This window comes from Seriola dumerili, unplaced genomic scaffold, assembly GCF_002260705.1.
Source record: "Seriola dumerili isolate Sdu_G_001 unplaced genomic scaffold, Sdu_1.0 BDQW01000044.1, whole genome shotgun sequence".
NCBI classification, from domain to species: domain Eukaryota; kingdom Metazoa; phylum Chordata; class Actinopteri; order Carangiformes; family Carangidae; genus Seriola; species Seriola dumerili.
The window spans coordinates 6,928,516-6,953,852 of NW_019174299.1; the positions used below are offsets into that span (position 1 = coordinate 6,928,516).

The 25,337-nt window shown below is 41.9% G+C and overlaps 1 protein-coding gene across 1 annotated transcript in view; it reads left to right on the forward strand.

Moving 5' to 3' along the window:
- The window catches only part of LOC111217697 (glutamate receptor ionotropic, NMDA 2C-like), a 66,393-nt gene extending 42,591 nt beyond the window's left edge, over positions 1-23,802 (forward strand). Inside the window, exons 5-13 of the mRNA XM_022739678.1 lie at positions 2,271-2,482; positions 9,474-9,642; positions 12,786-12,939; positions 13,380-13,505; positions 15,104-15,333; positions 18,198-18,358; positions 18,509-18,696; positions 19,818-20,050; positions 21,517-23,802. Of these exons, the coding sequence (XP_022595399.1) occupies positions 2,271-2,482; positions 9,474-9,642; positions 12,786-12,939; positions 13,380-13,505; positions 15,104-15,333; positions 18,198-18,358; positions 18,509-18,696; positions 19,818-20,050; positions 21,517-23,139 (3,096 nt within the window). The 3' untranslated portion in view covers positions 23,140-23,802. The remainder of the gene's footprint in view (positions 1-2,270; positions 2,483-9,473; positions 9,643-12,785; positions 12,940-13,379; positions 13,506-15,103; positions 15,334-18,197; positions 18,359-18,508; positions 18,697-19,817; positions 20,051-21,516) is intronic.
- The last annotated feature ends 1,535 nt before the right edge of the window (positions 23,803-25,337 follow it).

The window sequence follows — 25,337 nt, forward strand, 5'->3', positions numbered from 1 at the left end:
TATCAGAAGTGAACTGCAAGCGTAATCGATCCATCGACAGAAAATATGATCAAGAGGGAACGGCTCTTGGCTCTTCTCGTCTCTTTTTCTGCCAATGCAACACAAACAATCCCGTGTGGTAAACAGTCGGATTAAAGCACCTGCTTCCTGTCAAACCTATAGATTGTTTTGTATCTTAACTGATACAGGGTTATTGGAATATGAAAAAGAAATATTCTACCAATTATAATTAGACACAGAAGACCCTAAAGAAGGACTACATTTTTAGAGTTTATAGATTAACAGATCACATTTTTAAACAGTACAGTTTTCTGACCTATTTGGTTTCAGGTTTTTATATTAAAGGTCCCATATCAGAAGTCAGTCAGTCAATCAGAGGAGAGCAGGCTCTGAGCCTCTCTTCTGATTGGCTGACTGTTTTCTGAGTGATCCAATAAAAATATAGCAGATTTCAGGTAACGGGGCTTGGAGCATGGCTGAGAGCGGTGACTGCTTTGTTGTGACATCATAAAGTTACAGAAGTCCTGACGGCTGGTTATAAGGCTGAGTTTCTGAATATAGGCTGTGTGCATTTCTCTGCAGACTGAGCGCTTTGATACTTTCACAGTATTAATATAGAACCTAGACCTGACTTATAATCAAAGAAGACATAGAAATCTCACTTTATAGCCTATAATACGGGACCTTTAATTATAAATGGATCAAATGAGCAGACAGACAGAATAAGTATAAGCAGCAAGTGGACTTTCCTGTCCACTTGTTTGTGTACTTCAGGTCTGGAGCTGTTTTCATGGTTTGCTCCAGACCTCTTCTTCCCAATTTAGAGAAATCTGAAGGTATACAATATTATATAAAAATATATATACTCAAAACATGACTTCTATTAGTCTATGTGGTCTTTGGTTATGTGAATTAAAGCTGTAATGCTGCTTTTACCTCTGAATGTGATGTTTCAGGAACCGGTAAGATGATGACAAAGGGTACAGTAGTCCAGTTTCAGTAATAGATCCATGACTTTGAGGCTTTATCACACACTAAAACACTGCACAGCTGCTCATGATATGAGCAGAGAGGATTACATACCTTTGGAAAGTCGTTTTCGTCATGATATTGGCCAAGTTAACATTATATTGGTCATGTTACAAATCTACCATCAATATGCAATTGTATGTATTTGACTGGCCATCGATGCACTTTGCCAGATGTTGTGCTGGTACCTCCACTGTGCTCACGCTGTGACGTTGTCTGTCTGAACTCAGGCGGAATATTGCCACGGCAAAAATGAATAATTAATACATTTAAATATTGCAGAGATGATGATATAAAGATTTTTGTTAATTACTGCCCTGCAAACAGGAATCCTTAAATACCTTTTTTTTTTGTGAATAATTCATCTCAGTAATAGCATTTCAGAGCATCTGTCATCTATGTGTACATGAAAACAGTGACTGTGTTGTAACATAAAGGGTGCAGGTTCAACCCGGAAAAATACCAAAACAACCGTAGCTGCTTCTCATTACTGTCTGCTGAATGCTTACATATGTAAAAACCTGTTATTCATTTGCTGAATTAGTGGCAGCCAAAGCGACGTTTAATAGCCCCATCTGATTCAGCAAAAAGGTAACAATCTGTGGAGTGTGTCATTGTTTTGTTTAATTGGGGTCCAACTGGTCCTCCACGACCTTCGTCCCTTCATTTCACAGCCCAATTTAAACAGTTAAGAGTCGGATTGGCAAATTTGCGGATCGTGGTACTAAACAGGTCACGGCTTCTTCAAATAAGCGAGCTTGAAATGTTTAATTCGAGATCTTGATTATGTATTCAGCTTGCTTGAACGCTCATTTCCCCACAACATTCAATTAAAATTAGCTAACTGGCTATATAGCAGGGGGTGGAATTGCTTTCATTGCGTTCGATGTATAATTACACTCTCTACTTCCCCAGTGACCCAAAAATCAATTTCCACTAAACTGTCTACAAACGAAAACTCTCCTCACTCTCCTCACTACACCAGCTGCAGATGCACAAATCAATATATCAATAATAATGTATACAGTTAGAGAATTGGGGATAATTATATTAAAATTGGAGGTTGTGATAGACAGAGACAAAGGCTTACTTTTCCAGTATTTCCCACCTATATTTATTTAAATCTTGTGGTTGTTCCTTGTTGTAGTCCTTTCAAATATTTTCCTCTGTGCTATTTCTGTACCAGAGATTTTATTCACTGGCTCTTGTTGATTCACCCCTCCTCTCTGGACTCCCTTCAGGTGGGGAACTATGAGATGGGGATCCTCCAGATGAGATACCCCGTGTGGCCGCGGTACGGCTCCTACCTGGAACCAGTGTCGGATTACAGGCATCTGACGGTGGCCACGCTGGAGGAGCGGCCCTTCGTCATCGTGGAGGCAGTGGACCCTATAACTGGTACATGTGTCAGCAACACCGTACCCTGCCGACGACAATCCAACAAAACTGAGGCGTAAGTGATGAAGTGAGCTCAAATGTCACATTGCAAAGATGAAAATGTTGTGATATTGTCACAAGAGGTTAAAGGATATAGAGCGTTTGGAGATTCTCTGCAGTCTGTCCGTCAGTATTATCAAATCATCTGCTGTGTCTTTAGTCAAGTTAACCATTGTATGCAAACCCACTTTATATCACTGTACAGTCCCACTGGCACTCTCACATGTGAACATGCTCAGCTTAATTGATTTTGTATCTAACTTGAGAGTTCCATTAGGTATGCGATTAAGAGGCTCTTCCCCTGCCATTAGCCCAGGCATGGCTTCTTATCACTCAATGAGGTGAGATACTCATTAGGCTGCTTGGCCAGAGTGCAATATCCCAGGGATCACCCTGTGACCCAATCAAGAAAATATATGTGCTGCACGGTAGGGTATCAATTAGACGGGACGATTAGGCCATGTCATCAATCGTGAACACGTACAGACTGATATTGGTGTTCATTAGTGGAGGAGAGAGGCTCTGACCATTATCCATTACTGACAATGGTGTTAACGAGATGAGGGGAACAGAAGATGAAGCTCACGTCCCCTCAGTGTCATGGAGCACTGTAATGCTCTATTGCTCATGCTGACCAAATTGTCCTGCCGGTACAAAAAGTCTATAATTCCCCTTGTTGGACAATGGAGCATTTTCACGGAGCTGCACAAAAATTCAAGGCAAGAAGTAGATGAAGTCGATGAGAGGTTCAATGAAGCAATCGGTACTTCGGTCAGATGATGGAGAAACATTGACCAGTGAAGGTTACAATGAAGGGTGAAGGACTAGATGTTTCTTTAAGATTCCAACAGTCGTTCTGTGGGTTGCACCAATACAATCTCCCAGAGCCTGAAGTGACGTCTCCAAATTGCTTGTCCACCCAACATCCTCATATTTGAGAAGTTGGAACCAGCGAACGTTTTTTTTTTTTTTTTTTTTTTTAATGTTTAATAGATCTTGTTGATTAATGTCAACCAGTGTTACTCATTTTAGCATTGACTGATACAGTTTTAAAATTAGCATATGAAAACCTATTCGGCTTATGTGATACTAATATATATATTTTTTAAATAACAAAGATTTTTGTTGACGACAAACACTGTTGAAATGACATCAAATGTATCTTTGGTATTTCTGAACTACAATGTGTTGGTGTTTACACCAGTACGTAATTATAGTCAAGCAAAGAATTGTGTTCCTTAGTTCTCCATGGTCACCCTTCCTTATCTGAATCTCCTCCAGACCCATAAGTTCCCCAACAGCCCTCAACATGCCCAAATCTCAGACTCACATCAGTGCTTCCTAAATGGGGAGTCATCGGTCATGCAGGTTTTCCATTTCAATCCCTCAACAATTTAGCCATACGTTCAGCTTGCCTGGCACGCCATCTGTGTAGTTCCCTCATATGTCCGCAGAGAGACCTGACAAACAGCCACCAGTGCCTGGCTCAGACTTGACTAAAGTAGAACGAAGCTGTTACCACAAGCTTTTCCCTTTAAGTCAGACATGTTCTCCAGTGGGTTCAGAAAAATCTCAAGCTCACTTTCTCTCCGCCTTTGAACCGCAGGCAGCCTGTTTTTCCCTCAGAGCACACTGGCGGAGATTAATTCAGAGGTAATGCGCTGGTGAAGGGTGGTATTGACCTGGGAAGATAATGTCATCATATATTAGTTGCGTTCGATGGGAGTTAGATCATAAGTTAATTTAATTAAAGCTGAGACTGAATGCAGCGGTGGATGAGCTCCCAGGAGCCTCGGAGCAACAGAACCAGGAAGCTGCATGAAGCAATTTTTACTCATCGATGCATTCACAAGCCATTGTTAGAAAAGTATTTGAACATCAATACCTACAAACTGTGTCATGTGATTTCAGCATACTGGTTACGGAGGCCCTGTGGTACTCTCATGTTTACCAACCAACATTTTTAGACACATTTTAGATGGAAACCAACAAACCAAACAGACCAAGCCCGGCTAAACTCTCGCATGATCTGGCCTGTGGTCAGAGGGGGGAGCAGACTTGTACTAAACTTTTTAAGGTCAATGCAATAGTAGTTTGTATAGTCAGAATAAACAGACTATACAGCAATTTTGTGCAGCAGAAATGTTTTTTCTTCTCTTTAAATTATCTCGAGACCCACCAAATTTATTCTGTGACCTGTTCTGGTCCCTGCAGTTGGGGACTACCAGTTTGAGATCTCTTCAAATTTGGCCAATCCACCAGCATAACAGCTGGGGGAACAGAGTGAGACTATATTTTGCAGCCTCTAATTTGATTTAGACTAATAAGGCAGGTGTATTTTCACATGAAAAATCCCCTGGTGCAGCTTTACAACTTATTTAAGGGGTGACTATTATTTCGAGGGCTTCTCAGTGAGAGTGCTGTCTTTAATTTTCCTTTAGATGGGATATAGACATCTACAGCTACACAGAACACCACTGACAGTGTGGCACACACACACTGAAATAAATGTCTCATGCAAATTGGTGCCTGTCACCATCCATTAAGCAGCTTCAAAACATTATTCTAACAATGTCCACACTTTGAATAAATCACCTAACACACAAATTTGCAACAATTCCCAAACACCCATTTTAATGCAACTGGCAGCCGACTTAGAGCCCAGCCCTGAACCCTGGCAGCTGGTGAGACTGGGGATGTTGGGACCGCTGTGTTTACTCACGGTCTGCTCCGGCAGCCTCGATTTCCTCTAAAGTGTTCATTTGTTTCTGGTCGTAGTGGCTTGGATCTGCCTGTTCGACTCATTGCCTCCAGGTCCTGACGTGTGGGTGCAGAATCTATTAGACTAAAGGTGTGGAGGAGTTTAGGGGCAACATGTCATTAGTGGTCTCTGCATTGCATCCATGGCTCAATGGTTCGCTGCCACATCACCTCACACTCCCCATCATACGCACTACAGAGGTATGACCGTTTTGGTTTCTCTGAACGCAAATAAACATTCAAGGTGCGCCACCTCCTCTCTGTGGAGAAATAAAAACAAACAAATTAGACCATCACATTTGTCTAAAATGATCCTGCCAAGCTGACATGAAGCAACGATAGCCACTCTGACACATTTTAGAAATGGATCCTCCACACAAAATAATGCCTTAATTTATTGAAAAGCTCAGCCTCTCAACACAATGGGCTTTTCCAGGTGCAGTGCCTTGTATTAGTGCTGCAGCGATTCAATTTATTACTAACCCAGATTATTCTCATGTTTATGAATGACTAATTGTTCACAACATAACAAAAAATATGGACCATAACTCCCACTAGGGCTGGGATGATATGGTTACTTTCACAATAATTGCGTGCCGATTCGATATGTATTGCATTATTTTTTAAGCATTACCATCCTGCAAGTATTGCAACAATTGTGTTGAGATTTGAATGATACAGCACATTCAAATCAATACAATGCACATCACATGTCAGTCAGTCTTATTTCAGCAGCATCGTTGCTATAAACCCCTTGGCTCTGTCTTTAAGCCATGTTAACGAAAAATCTGTCATTTGGAATTCCAATACTGAAGAGGTCAGTAGGCCATAGGCCAATATATTAATATATTAGTCCTCTCCTTGTTAGCTAAATAAATAACTGTTGTGATTAAGTACAGTACTGTTACAATAAAGTTAAAAGAAGTATTGTTATAATAAAAGTTATATAAAGTCCTGTTATAATGAAATTAGTCAAAGCGGAACCACTGGTGCTTTTATTCTGTAGCATCAAGTCTGTCTCGGACCAGAAGTGTTTCTGTGATCTTGAAGCTTCCAGTCAACAGATGAGTGGACAACAACAGTTAGCAGTTAGTTGTTTGCAGTTAGCGGAAAGTTAAACAGTCACCAGTCAGCGCCTCCATTTGACATGATGATTTATTCACTGGGAGCAGCAAAGTGGCAGCCAGCTCCCAGGCTAACTGTTAGATACTAGATGTTATTACAGTAGCTCAGTGCAAATAATAAAATAAATATTGTTTCAGCAATCTGCAATCTTTCTACCCAATCATCACAAGCAGCCAAAAATTAATTAAATGAAATTGAATCCCTCAAACTTTATTTAATTTGCAGAATTAGGTGACAGGCTACTCAAATAATTATTCATTTTTCAACTTGGACAAAATGATATAAGCCCAATAATGTCCCGGCCCAAAAGAAGCAGGTCATTGTAACAAAAACAAAAACAAAAAAAATAGGTGCCAGGCACAACAACATGATCATTTTATCCTGTGTAGTGTGACAGAGTGGAGGACAGCATGATGTGCGACGCCCAGCACATCAGCTTGCCGAGTACGACAACTTACAGTTAGAAGGGATAGACCCTGTTTTCTCCCTTCTCCCTGACTCATATCACTGCCGTCATCCAGTTAGTCTGAAACTGAAGGACATTTTCATCCCCATGTTCCTGGTAATCCTGCTGATAAGTTAGGGGAATTGATTTCATCCCTTACGTCAGCCTCTTTTACTTGGTATGCAGAGCCAAAAACTGTTTGGCCTCGGCTGCATGCTCCGTCTGAAGAGCAGTACTACATGAGAGCAGGCATATTAGGGTTTTTTTTTGTTGTTGTTGGAGTACCTCAGCTTGGTGTATGATAGCTATTACACAGGTGTATGTTCTCATTAAAATGGTTTAGCGTACTATAGTCCACATCTCAAACTCCAAGTCTTGGTCAAGATGGCATCTCCGTGGCAGTGTGGCAGAAAGAGAAGTGTGGTTAAAGTCTCCTGAGATGACCGCGACGGTGTGTGGGTGTTGAGTTTGCTATCCTGCGGTGATGGAGTCGATGACGTCACACGCTACGTTGGCAGCAGCTGATAGCGGGATATAAACAGCAACAACAATGGCACATTTGAACTCCCCTGGCAGATAATATGGACACAGACTCACGGCTAACAGTTCAATGTCCGGGCTAGAGAGACGCTCTTTCACAGTAACAGTGAAAGAGGATTACACCATCTGTTGTTCACAAGCACTGCAACCCCCCCCCCCCCCCCCCACCGCAGTCGCTGTCGCTGTCGGCCCGTACAGTTTGATAGCCACTGATGGTGGAGTCGGAGTTTGGAATACGTCTCTGCAGCCATGTCTCAGTAAAGCACATAACTCAGCATTCTCCATATTCCCGCTGGGTCGTAGTGAGCGCAGCTGAGCTTGTCCATTTTAGTTGCCATGGACTTCATATTTCCCATAATTCCTTCTTGTTCTCAATTTGGCTCCTGCCCTGTATCCACCAGCGTCTCCTTCCTCAACTAATCGAGAATTTGGGGCCTAACTTCAAACAGAGCGGGTATCTTAAGGTTTTGGGCTGTTGATCGGCCACAAGATATTTGATGACATCATCTTGGGTTTGGGGAAAAGATATTTACATTAATAACAATAACACGCTTAAGTGCAGAATTTCAAGGCTAATCAAAAGCTAAGGTGAAGAGATAAGATTTTAGTTTTCTTTTAAAAATACTTAGCAGGCTTCAGTGTTCTTGGAAGTATATAGTTAATCAGGGAGTTAGCAAGGTGCAAGTAATAAAAACAATAAATGGTTGAATTACAATTTTAAATAATGAATCATAGATGGAGCCTTTAATTTGCCATTGCCATGTTGATATTTCAACGACTCAATAAATGCTCTCCAGGTAACACATTAAAGACTGGAGGGCAATGCCCAAGTTGCCATTATCCAGTCCAAATAATCCAGCAGTGAGTTCCAGTCCTGTCTGCCATTGTTTGTTTGTGATTAATTTATGTCAGATTTGTTTTGGTCCACCCAGCTGTCCGTCCATCTGTCGGGGCCGTGACATAATGCGCGAGCCTGTGGAGTAGCTCCAATTCTTCCAATAGCGAAAAACCAAAACAAACTGCCCCACCCACAAACAAAAAAACCATAACCCCCAAACAACACCCACACCCACAATGAAACAGACCTAACCAAAAACTCAAACCCTACCTCTGACGTCAGAGCCCCAGTCAGCTCCGTCACCTGCTTTACATTTACTCCTCAGTCTCTCACTCATACATTCTTGTGTAAATCAGTTGCAATGACTGTATGTGGTTTGTGTGTGTGAAAGAAAAAAAAAACACAGAAAAAAAAAAAACAAGCACCCAGAAATATGAAAACATCTTGTGATTGTGTTTGAGATTTCACAGCTTCAGTTTCTGTGGTTTGTAGTAGGGTTTTGTAGAAAAACGTGCTCATATTTGTCAGTATTGAAAGACATTGTTGTTTTGTTTTAGTGTAGGAAAAATAAACTGAACTGTATTAAGCTATTTTTTTTGTTAGTTTTGTTTGGACTTTTCTCACTTCCTGTTTTATTTTGTAGTTGGTTTCCTTGTGTGTCGGGGTTTTTGCTTCCTGTCTTGGTCCTGTTTCTGTGTGGTGATTGTCTGCCCCGCCCTAATGTGTTTCACCTGTGTTCAATCACCCTTGCCTCCCTTGTGTCTATATAGTCTTTGTGCTCCCCTTTGTCTGTGTCGGGTCGTCTGTTGATTTCTGGGTTTGTACTCATCGGGTCACGTTGCCTGTTCATGTCTGGTTGACCTCGGTCTGTTCATGTTGCCGCTTCATGTCTCCTGTTTAAGTTCTTGTGTTTCCCTGTGCTCCCCCTGTGTTTCCCTGTGCTTCACCAGTGTTGTGGAAGCTCTTTTGTTTAATTAAACCTTTTGCACCGTCTCCCATGTGTTGGCTGCATTTTGGGTCCAGCCTTACCCTTCAAACCGTTACAATTTTCTTTATTTCTTATATATGCCTTTCTATATTGGATACAATAATTGGTGATTTTCCCTTTAATAGATAACATATAATGAGGGTTTAATAGCATCATCTATAACTATGACGGCTGAGCAGTCGAGATCAACAGAAACCTTTAATGCAAAGAAAACAGTTCTCAAAGAGAGAGCAGGAATGACACAGCACTGACCTCCTAATGAAAGAACCATCACCTCCTCTGCTTTATTCTCTCTCTCTTTTCCCCTCCAGCATTGTGGGTCACACGGAGCCATACACAAAACTGTGCTGTAAGGGCTTCTGCATAGACATCCTGAAGAAGTTGTCCCGCACCATTAAGTTCTCCTACGACCTCTACCTGGTCACCAACGGCAAGCACGGCAAACTGGTCCGGGGCATTTGGAACGGGATGATCGGAGAGGTGAGAACAGCTAATTTTACATGGCAGCAGGAGGACCTTTGTGACATTGCCAAGATTATGAATGAGGTCCATTCTCTGTTGAGGTCAACAGCGCCAGAGAAAAATATTAACTGCCAGGATGCAAAAAACATAGAGACGTGTGACAAATTAGAAGAAAAAAAACAACGTAAAGTATATTAGTAAGGTGTTGGGCCACCACGTGCCCGTAGAGCAGCTCCAGTGCTCTTGCATTGATTCTCCAAAGCTCTGAACTCTACTGGATGATCAAAACCATTCTTCCAAAAGATATTCCCTCATTTGGTGTTTCGATGATGGTGGTGGAGAGCGCTGTCTAACACATCCAAAATCTCCCATAGTGTTCAATAGGGTTGAAATCTATTGGCTGTGAAAGCCATAGCATATAATTCACATGATTTTCATACTCATCAAAGCCTTCAGCGACCCCCTGTGTGTTTAATCAGCAATACAAGTCTTATAGGTTATTTTGGAATTTTAGATTTAGCTCTGTTACAGCTATTTCAGTATCCTTGCGTGTGAAAAGCTGAATATGCTTTACTGAATGTGCACAGAAACCTTCATGATTAGCAAACCGAGGAGAGTATTCCTTAAAATGAACCAATGCCAGTCCTGAGTTTTTGAAGGATGTTTAATGTTGCTGCTTCTTATTTGCACTTTCTTAAAGTTGGGGGCTTGACTTTTTTGAAAAGGAATGGTAAAAATCTGGATGATATATCCTGACCTCTGGGTCAAACTCTCAAAAAAGCTGGATCCTATGTTTCCTATAATGTAGCCCCACAGCATCATTCCTTACACCCTCCCTGCCTGATTAACACCCATAGCTTTCATACTCCTAATTAGCACAGTTATGTAATGGAGGCGAGTCATTTATTTAGGTGGTAAAATAAAACCAAAACCTGTGTGTTGATCCCTGGCCAATGGGATGTTTTCTCCCCTGACCTAAATATTAATCCCTCCGTTTAGGAAAAACATTTGTCAAAATTGAACTTGAATGAGGAGTAGAAAGGGAATATTTAAAACAGATATCATTGAGCCAAGTGGCAAAAACACACCAGTGTAAAGTTGCAACATATTCACTCACAAAACCTGCAGGACATATACTGATGATGACATTAACTTCTCAAGAGAAGACTATATGCAAACATCCACTCACTCATCCATGAACATGAAACCTCACAGGATTAAATGATTTGGTTCATTCTTCATGCCAGCATTAGTGAATGTTCAGCACTCAATATCAAAAAGGCATGCAATTTATCTTTAATTGTGCCTTTTTTTGAATTTTTTTAATATCATCAGCGTATAGTATAACCCACTGATTAACTTGTAGTATTTTTTGTAAGTTTTTTTTTTTTTAAGTTTTTTTTTTTTTTGGCATTTTTGCCTTTTTTGTGACGGTACAGTGAGAAAGAGACAGGGAGAGAGAGAGAGAGAGGGGATGACATGCAGCAAAGGGCCGCAGGTTGGACTCAAAGCCATGGCTGTTGCAGTTAGGACTGAGCCTATGTGGTACGCACTTTACCGGGTGAGCCACTGAGGCACCCCCCCACTGTTGTATTTAAGGTCCCATATAGTCTAAAGGCAGATGTCCATGTGCTGTTTGATTATAAAGCAGGTCTAGGTTCTATATTAATACTGAGAAAGTATCAAAGCCTCAGTCCACAGAGAAATGCACACAGCCTGCATTCAGAAACTGAGCCTTAAAATGAGCCGTAACTTTGTGATGTCACAACTATACAGTGTCCACCCTCAGCCATGCCCCAGAGACAATCCACCCGGACCCACCGTCCAACCCTTTGTTTTTCTTGTTGTTGTTCAACTTTTTTAACCAGACGACACCAAGCGCTACAGTATTTACATTTTTTCTGAAATACCAGAGCATTTTAGTCCAACTTTGACCATCTGTTTGGCTCATTTCATCATTGATTAGCCATCACAATTTGCATTTACCAGTGACTTTTACCAAGCCACAGTAGTAGTAGGTTATGATGGGCTGGTTGTGCGTCACTCAGAAAACAGTCAGTGAATCAGAAGAGAGGAAACTATATTAAGATTGGTTTTTGGTACTTAAAACCAAAACAAATCAAAAGTTCAAATAAAACAATAAAATATGGGACCTTTAAATTTAATTTAATAAAACAAAAAATTAAAAGAACCATGAAGGTAAAAGTTGGATCCTTTTCTTTGAGTATGAGTCAAACATTGAGTGTGCCAACAATAAATAAGAGGAAGACCTCAGACAAGAGTCTTTTTTGCTTTGGTTAAAAATTTAAATAAAAAAGGAAAAGCAATTTCAAGTCAAGATTAATGAGTACATGAATAGGTACCAAGGTCACTGTGGTGGGTGCAGGAAAAACTGTTGTACAAAAAGGAGGAGTAGCTGTCCTTGTGAATAATCTCCACTGTCAAATTGCTCTGGTCAGCCCTCCTCTTAAGGAGCTGGAGAATACAACATTAGCTGCCCTTTTTCCCCCTTTTTTCAAAAACAAGAAGGCTATCATGCTCAATGAGGCATCAACCTCCATTGGAGAGCTAATAGCTTGCATGAGGCGGAGTGTCTGGACTGTAAATCTACCAGCTCTCCATCAGCATGATTAACAGTGGTGTGGTAGGGCAGAAAAGCTCGGTAAGCAGTCACAGTGGGGCTTGAACTGTACTGGGAGGTTCAAACATTAGCAAAAATAGCATCACTTCCTATTCAGCCAGACCATCAGTGACCTTTAGCCTGCAGCGATTAGTTATCCTTCCTGCTTGTAATATTTTGTTAGCGGATGACTTATGCAATAGGCATTATGCTATATACTACAATACCTTATACTGGATTAGAGATGGATTACATGGTGGATCATGCTTTACAATGCAGTGGTGAAAAAAAAGGCAAGATAACATTGGGATAGGCTTTGGAGTTGTGTCTGTCTGGCTGTTGGGTGGGCCCTGGAAGAACCAGACAGTATATCACCCCCAGGGCCAGAGGCCAAGTGTGTTGACTTCATTGATAAATGAGATTTATCTCAAGGGTCAGCAGTGGACCTCTAGTAATACGTCGGACAGACACAGATTTCCTTACCATTTGCACTTTCATCTCAACCAAAAAAACACCTCTATTTACTTTCCTCCCGCTGCAGGTGTTCTACAAGCGGGCGGACATGGCCATTGGCTCCCTGACTATTAACGAAGAGCGCTCCGAGATTATTGACTTCTCAGTGCCATTTGTGGAGACAGGGATCAGCGTGATGGTGGCCAGAAGTAACGGGACTGTCTCACCATCTGCCTTTTTAGGTGAGAAACATATGGCTGCGGATGTTTGTGCATATTATCTTATTCATTTTTTTTATGTATTGTCTTTTGTATGCAGTTTGTTACTTTATTCAGCAGAATTTTCTAATTTTCTTGTAAAATTTTCTTGTCTTCTGCATGATAGTCATGGTTTATTCTTTTTTTATTCTTATATATTCTTAATAATCATTAATTCATCTTATTTTAATCAATGTTTTTTCCTTTTTATTTCATTTAATTTCTGGCTAGGGTCAGCAGATGAAAATGTTTCCTTTTCCATTTTTCTTTTTGTTGATCATTGTCCTTGACAAATTAATAAAGTGAAATATAAGCTGAATATAGGCTTTTGATTTGCGGGATAGTCTTTTCTTTTAGTTTGCCATCTTGAGACTCTCAATGTATTTCCCCTGCTTGACTGTATCCTGTGTCCTCTGTCCCTGCAGAACCATACAGTCCGGCGGTTTGGGTGATGATGTTCGTCATGTGTCTGACTGTTGTGGCTATCACGGTCTTTGTCTTTGAATACTGCAGTCCAGTTGGGTACAACCGCAGCCTGGTCACAGCCAAAGGTGAGTGTGGCCTCCCTCCCCAGTCCATCTGCTGATCGTCCCTTTCCCGCAACACCAGAGAAGAAGAGGCCGTGTGGCGGTGAAGCAGTAGCTGTTTTTGTTTTTGGTTTGTTTATAATTTTAAGTGACACTTAAAGCAGTTGGTAGTTACGTGTCTATGAGAAAGTATAGAGACCTGTAGATTTGGATCTACCCTCTTTCAACAATCCTAACCGGGGCATGTGATGAAAAGCAAAGTGTACTCCAAAGTATCACCTCAGGTTTTCTTTTTCATTTTGAATTAGCACTAAATGTGCAGTTTGATACATTACAATACACGTTTTTTTTTGTTTGTTTTTTTTTACTTTGTCATACAGATAAAGGCAGCAAATGAAAATGTCAATGGGGGTAAATTAATTCATTTTAATATGGGCACCTGAAGTCCTACAAAGAGGTGCGATAAATACTGAAGTCTTAAAGGTCTCTGGGGGCTTTAGAGAACATGTGAGATCTAAGCCTATTTAGAGTGGCCACATATCGGATCAATGCCTGGAAAATTGAAATACTGCAGTTTCAATTCAAAGCCATGTGGTCAATAAAATATTTTATAATGGATGGAGAAAGGCCAACGGGGCTACGCTCATGGCTTGGCTTCTGATCTTTGTTAGATGACTTCGTTCTCGTTGCACAATAAGGACATCATGAGTTATCTTCCATGCTACAAAGATACCTGCTTCACTGTAATTACGTGTTATTGTCTTCCACAAGCCAATCTGCTGACATTTGACATTTGATTTAAAGTAAAGGATGTAAGGACTATTTATCATAATGGCAACACTGATATATTCTAATTCATATTGAAATGCTACACCAATAACACTGCTGTCAGTCACCTGCATCTGGATCTAATTTTATACCACTGTGTGGTGCTGACTGACACTGAGAAAACTAGATCCATCTTTTGTCAAAATTTCAGCACCTTGACAAGTGAAACAGCTGTCTCCTCCAGCACTCAGTCAAAATTCAGTCGCACATCTAAACTACAATGTGTACAAAATAAATACAAAATAGAAAAGGAAAATACAGATGCGACGTCCTTGTTATAAGGATTACGTCTTTTCTTTTTACATTGCTTTAGGTAATTTACGTGAGATCAGATCAAAACTAAAAAGGAGAATAAATCGGCAGAACCTTAGAGGCAAGAGAGCTCTTGCACTCGTACAAATAATATCAGTAGTGTGAGGTTAGGCTCCCAAAGACCAGGATGGTTACATGTGCAGACACGGGTCTGTTCTCACTCTCTAAAACGGCCTTGGGTACCTTGAAAGGCACTATAAAAATCCAAGTTATTATTATTATAATTATTAAGGATCCCACATCAGTCCATGAAGTTTTTTAATTGAGTTGATTTATTATCTTCAAAACTTTTTCATGGAGGTGGTGGATGAAAAAATGTTTTTTTGGATACGCAGCCCGTTGTTCTGGAAGGCGACGACAAACTACTTATTTTGTAATTCAGGTTGCATAGTCATTGCACAGGGGTGGAGTGTATTTCCTCAAACACTGTCGGCCATTGTATAGACTAAGTTTTGTCCACATTTAACTTCCGTCCACCCTAGATCCCGGAGGTCCCACCTTCACCATTGGGAAGTCAGTGTGGCTGCTATGGGGAATCGTCTTCAACAACTCGGTCCCCATCGAGAATCCAAAGGGGACCACCAGTAAGATCATGGTCCTGGTGTGGGCTTTCTTCGCTGTCATCTTCCTGGCTTCCTACACAGCCAATCTGGCAGCCTTCATGATCCAGGAGCAATACATCGACACCGTCTCTGGACTGAGTGACAAAAAGGTACAGGGCTCCGTCGCTGTCATTGACAGTCCCTGTGTGTGTCATCAGGCGTGTTGCTGTGTTTGATGTACAGCTTAGGAAAAACACAGAGTGGTCTATTTTCAGGTGTGTAAACAGTGTGTGTGGCAGAGCTATGAAAGGCAAATATCCAGAAGTGGCAATGTCATGGCTGTGACTTCTCACTTTCCCCACAAAATATATGAGAGTTCATAGACTAAGTGGTGAAATTGAATTATATCCCCAAACTCTTTAAACGGGGATGTCTGTGAGAAGACTATGAAATGTAATGCACAAGTGGATTTTCTGGGCAGACAGTGTTCATAATTTCTGGTTTCATCTTATGCATATTTGTCTGGCCTATGTTTTATACGAGTATTGACAAGGAAATCCATGTTAAACCATCAGCACAAGAAATGATTTGTAGACTCTTTGCTCACAGGCAACTGAAGGGATTAAGGAGGCATTTGAGGAAAAGACCAAGCTGTCCATTGCTCATTATGATTCTGGCAAAGTCATTTACAATTCTTGTCTCATTATACATTAACTCTGCTATACAGAGAAAGAAACAGAGCCATTTTGACAGGCAGTCCATAGATTATTGAACAGCATTCTGCGTGGCAGCATGGGGGGAATGGAGGGTTGAATTGCTGTTTGTCCAGCTGTGCTGAACCCCTCAGGTTAAGTAAATGTAAATGAGGTACAAGATGAAGCCACAGAAAGTGACCTTGTATCAGAGGAGACAGTGATGGAGGCGAGCAAAGCTCCTCTAAGGACACCGCGCTGGGTTAAGGTGGATGATTACCTCATCCTTACAGAATAGACGCTTCACTTATCAAGAAAGTCCTTGCGTTGGGTAACACATCATTTTAACTCCGACATCGCCCGCCCTCCTTCAATCCACTTCGTTCTGTCTGACACACTGCTTCTCCGTCCTGTGTATCAGTAGGAGGTATTGCGGAGACTGCTTCACTGACATGCTGTCAACATAAAGCTTAGTAGCTCAATGTGGGCCGGCTGTATGGAACTGTCCTCACCAGAAAAGCAACAGCATGTGCCAAACATTTTGAGCGACGGATGTTTACATTTTTCCTGACAAGAAACCTCTTGCAGTCTTGTGAAATAATCACTGTTCCCTCTCAAGACACCAAGGTCAAAATAGCAGGACGCCTTTGTAGCACTGCAAAACCTTTCAGAGGAGAGGCTGTAGCAGCTGTTTGGCCGTTCAAAGTATCTTGACACCACATCTTGGCATCTTGTTTCCTTTCTTCAGTACACGTGTCTTTTTACCATTACCACTATCAGCAAATAGTTCTATCTGCCTAAATCCAGTTATTTGTTGTTGTTTTTTTTAAATAAAAACTAAGCATTTTTACTTTTTCAACACAGGTTGTTGTTTCTCACAGGACACTCAGACATTTGTAAGAGGCAAAGCAAAATAAATATGCTCGCTGATGCAGTAAGCGATATGTCCTGAAGCAATCCTTCACATTTTCCGTTAGTGCTACTACACTGTTCACCATTCAAAATAACATTGGTAAAAACGAGGCCTATAGTAAATGGATTTGAACTGCGATTCTCTCATTCACGTAGGTATTTGACAACGTAACAGCGTTTGGCTACACCCAAAATTTCTGTTCAGTTGGACTCCTGTAGACAGGTTGACAGATTTTGTCCCTGGTTCCTTTTTTTTTTTCGTTTTCAGTCGACGTGACTTTGTTTTGTCCGTTACATCAGCCTTCAGAAACTCCTGCAGGTTAGACTGGGCTACCACTCTGACTGCTGAAAGACTAACTACAGGTGGACTTGAAAACCCCAAGCTGGCGACATTACGGCTACAAACATCCTATAGCGCAATGCACTATAAAAGGCCGTAGTTAAACTTGTACTTTTTTTTCTTCAGAATATCTGATGTAATATGACCCACAATTTTTCAAACCTAATTTAGAGAGAAAAAAAAAATTGGGCCAATACGTTATCCTCTCTCTCTGGAGCAGTAGAGAAATCTCAGCGTAGTTTTTTTTTTCCATTCATTGGGCTTAGGCGCTCAACTAACTCTTTTTTTCACTCTTGTGTTCCCAGTACTTTGCAGTGTTGTTCCTTTGTCGTTCTTGGCTTGGCCCTACGCTGTAACTCTAAAACCGCCCCTTCTATCTGTTCTTCACATAAACCTACCATTAACTTGACCTTGATAGATTGCTCAAGGTTTGATATCAGAATGCCTTCACTAATGTACTGTGAAAATATTTGCATAAGGTTAATGAAAAAGTACAATTTTGTCGACTGCATTTCCACCCTGTCCCACTTCCTGTCCTCACAGCTAATTAAATGCATATAATACTGCCAAAAGCACACAAAAAAAAAAAAAGGATAAAATGAGAAGTTCATTTCTTGCTGCAGACAAGAAAAGCATTAAGGAAGTGTGGATCAGGACACGGTGTCCTCGACACTCGAGTTCATTCCTGATTGTCAGGTCTTTGAATTGTGGAGTTAGATGTGTAAATGAACAGAGCAAAAGGGCCAGTAGGATAACTCGCTCAAAAGCACTTGGGAGTTGAGGCAGAAATCCTAAAAATACTGAGGTGGTAAGTTTCAGCGTATTAGTAACTCAGCGCTCTTTATCTGGCCGTACAGCTAGAGTGACACTTTTAAATGAAAGAGACAGAGTTCTGTGATGAATCAGGGTGACGAGAGAATCTGAATTTGATTAAACGCTCCTCTGCCAAGGTCTCTACGATGATAACTTTTTAGTTTACATATTTTTGTTGAAAAAATATATACAATTTCTATTTAAAAGATATGCAAACCAATCGATATCACAGATCATTTTTTGTCTTCATCAATCCTCATTCTTCCTCTTTTGACAGTTTCAAAAGCCACAGGAGCAGTACCCTCCGTTCCGCTTTGGTACGGTCCCAAATGGCAGCACAGAGCGCAACATAAGGAGCAACTACCCCGAGATGCACTCCCACATGGTCAAATACAACCAGAAGGGAGTAGAGGATGCCCTTAACAGCCTCAAAACAGGGTAGGCGTCTGCCAAAGGATCGTTAAAAAAAAAAAAAATATATATATATATTATATATATATATTTATCCAGAAGAATTCAGAGGCAAAGCAGAGCCAAACAGTTAAATAATGGCCGTTTAAGTAAAAATCCTTTTCTTTACCCTTCAAGGAAACTGGATGCCTTTATCTATGATGCTGCTGTGCTGAATTACATGGCTGGCAAAGATGAGGGCTGCAAGCTGGTGACCATTGGCAGTGGTAAAGTGTTTGCTACCACTGGTTATGGCATCGCCCTGCAGAAGGATTCACGCTGGAAACGACCCATCGACCTGGCCCTGCTTCAGTTCCTGGCTGATGGTAATTTTTTTTAACATATACACTGCAAGATGCTGAGTTTCAGAGAATATTACCAATAACGCTATGATAACTGCATCTGCACCTTTTCCATAAACCTGAATGGGAATACTGGCATGATAAAATAAAGGCTGCCATTAAACAACAAAAAAAAAAAAGTATCAGGGAGGAAATGTGTATGAACAGTCTGTAAAATGTTACTATCGTAAAATGTATACAAATTCCTGTCAATAAAACCTAGTTTCAAGAGCTGATTTAAAATGTGACCCTTATTCTGCTAACCTGAGCACCTCAGGCAAGTCGTTTTGAAGCCTCTGGCAAAAGCCTGGTCACCTTTGGCGGGGATATGCAATACATGGTAAGAGGGATAATACCCATTGCATAAGATGTCAAGAGGCCATACATCATACTGTGATTTTATAACTCCTTACTGGAGACTGTCTGTGTGTGATTCAGACAGAAACTCTGGTGACAAAGGGTTAGGCAATGGGTGGAATACACACACACAAAAAACGAATTATTAGAAAAATATTTACTATTCACGTGGGATCAGGACCCAAACAGTGGGTTGCAAGTGATATCTGAGGTTTTACACAACAATAAAAAACAAAACAAAAAAAAACTATTTCTGGTTCATAAGGTTTTCCAAACTTGTCTCTCATCTTAGCTTTTTTGCTTGTGATGTATAAGTTGATTTTACCTCTACGTTGAACCGGTCACCACTGGTACATACAGTATATAACTGGTGACAAGAAGTCACAAGCAGACATACAACAGCTTAGTTTTACAGCGTCACAATCTAAAACGGTGTGAACCATTGCCTTATGCAGGATTTGTGTGCAAATTTGTTGTAGCTATTACTTGCTTTTCTTCTCTCAGAAGAACAGCTGCTGTTGACTTAAAATTAAATAATAAGTGATCAGGATGGATTTTGGATTCGCTTAATAACAAACAGAAGAAGCGTACAAACGTTAAGAGTTGTGTCAGGTGTGCTGGTCATTTGAGACAATTTTATAATCCCATGCAAATGCATCTCATGAGAGGTCGCAAAGTGTTCAATTACTCAATTAAAACTCCCCAAATTATACTACTGTTATGCAAATTCTGTGTTTCTCTGCTCACAGGTGACACACAAAAGCTCCAGACCGTCTGGCTCACGGGCATCTGCCGTAATGAGAAGAAAGAGGTGATGAGCAGTAAGCTGGACATTGACAATATGGCAGGAGTCTTCTACATGCTCCTCGTGGCCATGGGCCTGAGCCTGCTGGTTTTTGCTTGGGAACATCTGCTCTACTGGAAACTACGACATTCAGTCCGCAAATCAGAGCGCCTGGACTTCCTCCTAGCTATCAGTAGAGTAAGTTATCCTAACACATAGAAAACTACACCACCACAATATGTAGGTTATTATCTACATGCAATATTTAAATATTGGTTCAATTCAATTTAAAGGGATAGTTGGGGTTATTTGACACGGGGTTGTGTGAGGTAGTCATGCATAGTCAGTGTATTACCTGCAGTAGATTCAGATCAACGCTCTGCCAGTAAGGAGAGGTGGCACACAGGCTGACCGACACGCTCCCCGAAACAATCCAGTATCCGTGGAAGTGTACGCTTCATTTAGAATATTTTCAGCGCTTTATCTTCCCATCAAAACAAAGTCAAGTTTGGTTCTTTCTGAGTCACTCAGTCGACCCCTCGGCTGCGTAGTGATACAGTGCGCGTTGTAGGTGCGCTTGTGTGTAGGAATCCGGTAGTTCAGCGGTTTTTGAAAAATGTAGTACCAAAAGGAAAGTGCTGTTTTGACAGGAAGATAACGCGCAGAAAATATTCTACATGAAGCGTACATTTAATATTGGATTGTTTCGATGGGCGCACACATTTTTTTCTGCTGACCCCCGTGCACAGCAACACATAGCTCTGTTGGTGTACAGTGCTCTCTGCTGCTTCTCCTAACCGGCAGCGTGCTGATCCGGATCTACTGCTGGTAACACACCGACTATGCATGACTACCTCACACAAGCCCGCGTCAAATAACCCCCACTACCCCTTTAAGAGGTAACTGCAGCAACATGTTGCTGGTTATGCACTATCAATATTTTCAAAGGTTAAGTAATCTAAATGCAGCAAACATTTTCCAGACAGAAGTTGCAGAGAATGTAATAGTCAGGCCTTGCTGCATGAGCAAATGCAGTTATAAAGGCTGCCTTCTCTTTAGGAATACCGGCGATGCAGTGACTCAAATCAGTATACAACCAGAACAGCTCAAGGGCAGCAACAGTATAAAAAAAAAAAAGAAAAGAAAAGATAGTAAAATAAAATTAATTTAAAGCAATAAAAAGACTTGGTGAAATATTGTGTTGGTTGTCATTCCTGAGAAATTGAATTTAAAATGCCCCATTAAAACGCCTTCATCTGTGTGTGGACAGTCGTCACAGGTGAGATTAAGTATTCCGAACTGATACACAATTTGAAAGTAAAATAAAGCAGGTGGGATAAAACTGGAGAAACAGATATGGTAAGTGCATGATCAGCAGCTCATTTTTATGCTTGGGCTGTTTTTAAATTCAAGCTGTGTGTAAATGACATTTCAAACACAGCAACACAAACATAAAGGAACAACAATGAATCTCTTTCTGCAAAGACAGTTTTCCATATAATTAATCTGAAGTTAATAGAAATTCTACAGAAATTGAATAAAATGAATCACAGTGAGTGTAGAAAAACATGACTGAAAACCTTTTGGCAGTTCAGTAGTTCCTGGGGTTCCTGGGATCTGATGACGTTTAAATATAGTGATTTAAACCTTTCGTGTCTCTGCAGGGCATCTACAGCTGCTTCAACGGAGTAGAGCACACTGACCGCAACGGGAGCATGCCGAGTCCAGACGTCACTACCAACTATACGCAAGCTAATATGCTAAAGATGCTGAAGACCGCCAAGGACATGGTGTCCTCGGCCAGAGTGGAGAACTCTCTGGACAATGCCACCAAAACAATAGAGAACTGGAGCAGGCGCGGGGGCGACAATGTGCGGGCTGGCCTGCCACCCAGGGTGACGACCACAGACATGACCCACGGCCGTCTGCCCTACATCTCCAGCATCACTGACAACCACTCGCCGTACCCTCAGAGGGCCCTCACACCGACGTTCCCACTTCATTATGGTGACACCTCCACCCAGCCCCTCCTCGACAAGCCGCGCGTGGTGACCCGGCCCACCCCGCTCCGCTACACGCTGCCCGCCCGCAGCAGTCAGCACGTCTTAGAGAGGACTCTGCCCATCTCCAGCCTCAGTAGTCCTCACATCGCCATGAGGGACCCCGCTCCCTCGGGTACACCTACCCCGCACCACAGCAGCAGGCTGTATGTGGAGAACCAGGCCCGGCACCCCACGTCCCCTTTTGTTCCTTACAGGGAGTTTCAGGTGCCTGATATCTACGTGGAGCACAGAGGACCGCTGAGGAGGAAGTTTAGCTACCCGCCTGACTGTGTGAGCCGGAGGAGGAGGTCGCACAGCTATGTGTTCGATGCTGCAGACCCCAGAGTGAGAGCTGACTATGATGAACCTCGATCCTGCCTTGCTGAGTTGAGGGCCAATCATCTCCTGAACAACCACGCCTCTGATGCTGCTGCCATGGCCTGCACTGCGAGACACTACCCAGGCGGTAGCACCAGCTGCAGCTCCTGTATGAAGTCTTACCTGGAGCCGGAAATGGATGATATACCACTCCTGGGGAAGGACAAACTCAACCGACGAGCCTCATTCCTCAGAGCCACATGGGGCAACGATAGGATCCATCAGGTGGATGAAACAAAGCCCTCCACGTCCACATCTCCCTCCACCCGCGTAAACATGCCTGACCTGTTTCCACGGGTGGTAGTGGCCAACCCAAAGCCCCACAAGCTATACGGCAGTTTGGGGCACAACCTGTCCTGCTATCCCTTGGCTGCTGAGCCGGCCTACTTGGACCCAGCCCACATGGGCTCCTACCCCTACAAGCAAAAGCTCAAGTACTCTGAATCCACCCGGCTGCCCTCGTACAGGGAAGCCATCCTGCAGAATGCCGCAGCCCTGCGCCGCTCCTCCTCCACAGTGGTGCACAGACACTACTCCACCTACCTAAACTCGTACACAGACTTACCGGTGTATGTGGGGCCGCTGGCCCAGGGACCATCCCAGTTGTATGACGGTTCCAAGGACATGTGCCACTTGTTTCCGTGTACAAGCCACTGCCCAGATAATGCAGCAATGCTGCCTCGTATGAGTGACAGGCAGGTGGTGTACCACAACAATATGTTTGGGGCCTACGAGGGCACAGGAAAGAGGGAAGACCCAGGCCCTGGGAGCAGAGAGCGGAGGCAGGTGTTGGTGGCGCGGAGAGTCAACAGTCCCTATGTGCCAAAGCCCTGGGGCAGGGTATCCAGCCTGGAGTCTGAGGTCTGAGCCACCATCCTAACTGGACCTCCGCTAGGCTCTCAGACTGAGCCCTTCTGAGGAGGGGAATGCCCTGGGGGTTATCTCCTCGGCCTCTGGTTAAAGCAAAAATTAAACTCTACACCAATAGTGTATTTGAGAGTGCTGACTCTCAATTATCAGTGCAATAATATCTTAGGCAGCAAAATGTAAAGGAGAACACACTGACAAGCAAACTACTGCTGGGACTTTGTAAGCCAAACTTAAAATACTAAAAAAGAAAAGGCAATGTTGAAAAGTATTTAATACATAAGAATTTAACCTGTTGATTGTTATTTAAAGGATTTTTAAATGCTGTGTTGCTATGTGAAAGAATTCTGGGAGACAATATACTGTAGCCTCTCAATCTGATTACAACTTGAGATATTTCTTTTTGTCATTTTTTTCAAGCTCATTTCAGTATCCACCATTTCACCTGAGAGATCAATTATTAAGATAATTTTGTGATCAAAGCACTGACGTATCTGAATTTTCTAAGTCCACGACCTTGGGCGCAAAGTTGTTCTGAGGTTTTCTGCTCCATTGGTCATTGATGTAATTTACTGGGATTTTAAAAAGGGAAAACCATAAAAAAAAATTATCATGTGTATTTCCATTGTTACACTACCCTTTAATAAAGAACAAGGTCATCTCAAGGGCCCTTTGGAATCATCTGTCATCTCAATCTGTATGTTAAACATGCTCTCACATTGTACAGTGATATAGCGAATGTGACTCACAGTCTGTTATTTCAGTCTGCCAACTCACACAGAACGGATGATTATGTGAATACAGTTTATGTACAAAGTTGATACTGAATGTGCAGGTTCTGACCTTGGGCACTGTGCGCTCAAACAAAGTGCCACCCAGCCACTATGCGACTGGGAACAGTCTACAGTGAACCGGGGTGGAGATATACAGCTATGCAGCAGGTAATTTATAACTTATGAATATTAAAATCAAAAATTAATGGTCTGAATCAGAAAGGAGGATCTTATGAAATGTTAGTATTGACAAGCTGCAGATGATCATCAGAACATGGATGTGACCTTCAGGTTGGAAGTGAGTGCAGCTGAGTAAACCATAAAACAAACTTGGCAGTTTCGATGCAATTACGATATGAATGAAAAGTGAAATTAAGCGGTCACAAAAACACACTGATACGGGTTCAGACGTTCCCCTTCTGCATAGGATTAGGCTGTGGAAATGTGAAATAGGTCACAAAATAATTGCTATACGCAAGACTTTTGTCCAAGAGAACTGTCATGTTTCCTTCCCTGAAGTGATCCACAGAAGAACCTCAGCCAAAAGAACAGTTTAGTGAAAGAGCAACAGCACCTAACACTCCTAACAATGATAATACTCACTCATCAGTATTCATATTCCATCACAGCACAAAGCAAGAGCAATAAAAAACACCACAATGTATGTGCCAAGCAAGACTTGGTACTTCAGCCACCACAAGAAAATGAATTTACAATAAATAGCAAATACCAAACATATTGCACATACATACCAGCAGCAAAGGAGCTCAAACTGACAGCCAGCAGGCACCAAATAATCAACCAGAAAGCAGCAAATTCCACCAGCAGCAGTGTCTGCAGCCAAATTTCTCAGCAACAGAAACAGTGACTGAATGGAGCCAAGACAAACTCACAATACACATGTTAACACCAGCTGTGAAAGTGAATGGGTGATTGATGAGCGACAGCTGACAGTCAACTTTTGGAAGAACCCAAACAGTTCCAGGCCGCATGCACACAAACATTTGCTTCAGACTTCAACGGGCATTATTATGAAGAACTCCAAATAATGACCAAATGTTACTGAAACTAATTAAGTGAGCTTGCTCTGTGCATCAAACACTTGGATTGCACCCTTTGAGACAACATGCAGTATTACCCCTAGCTTCAGGGCAGGTTACAACAGAAGACAACAACAAACTGGAGGGTGATCACAATGCAAAACTAACACAGCCCCCTAACACTCAGTACTCACTACTTGATCACAGCAATAATAAACAGCATTAAAATGTCATAATAAACACGTCAAACCACAGCCAGAGGAGAACGAGTTCACTCACAACAACGAATCGATTCATGCCACTGCAAGTCTCAGCGTAAGAGGAGAGGGCAGCAACACGACAGCAACAAAAACAAACAGCAGTGCTGGCAGCCATATTTACAAGC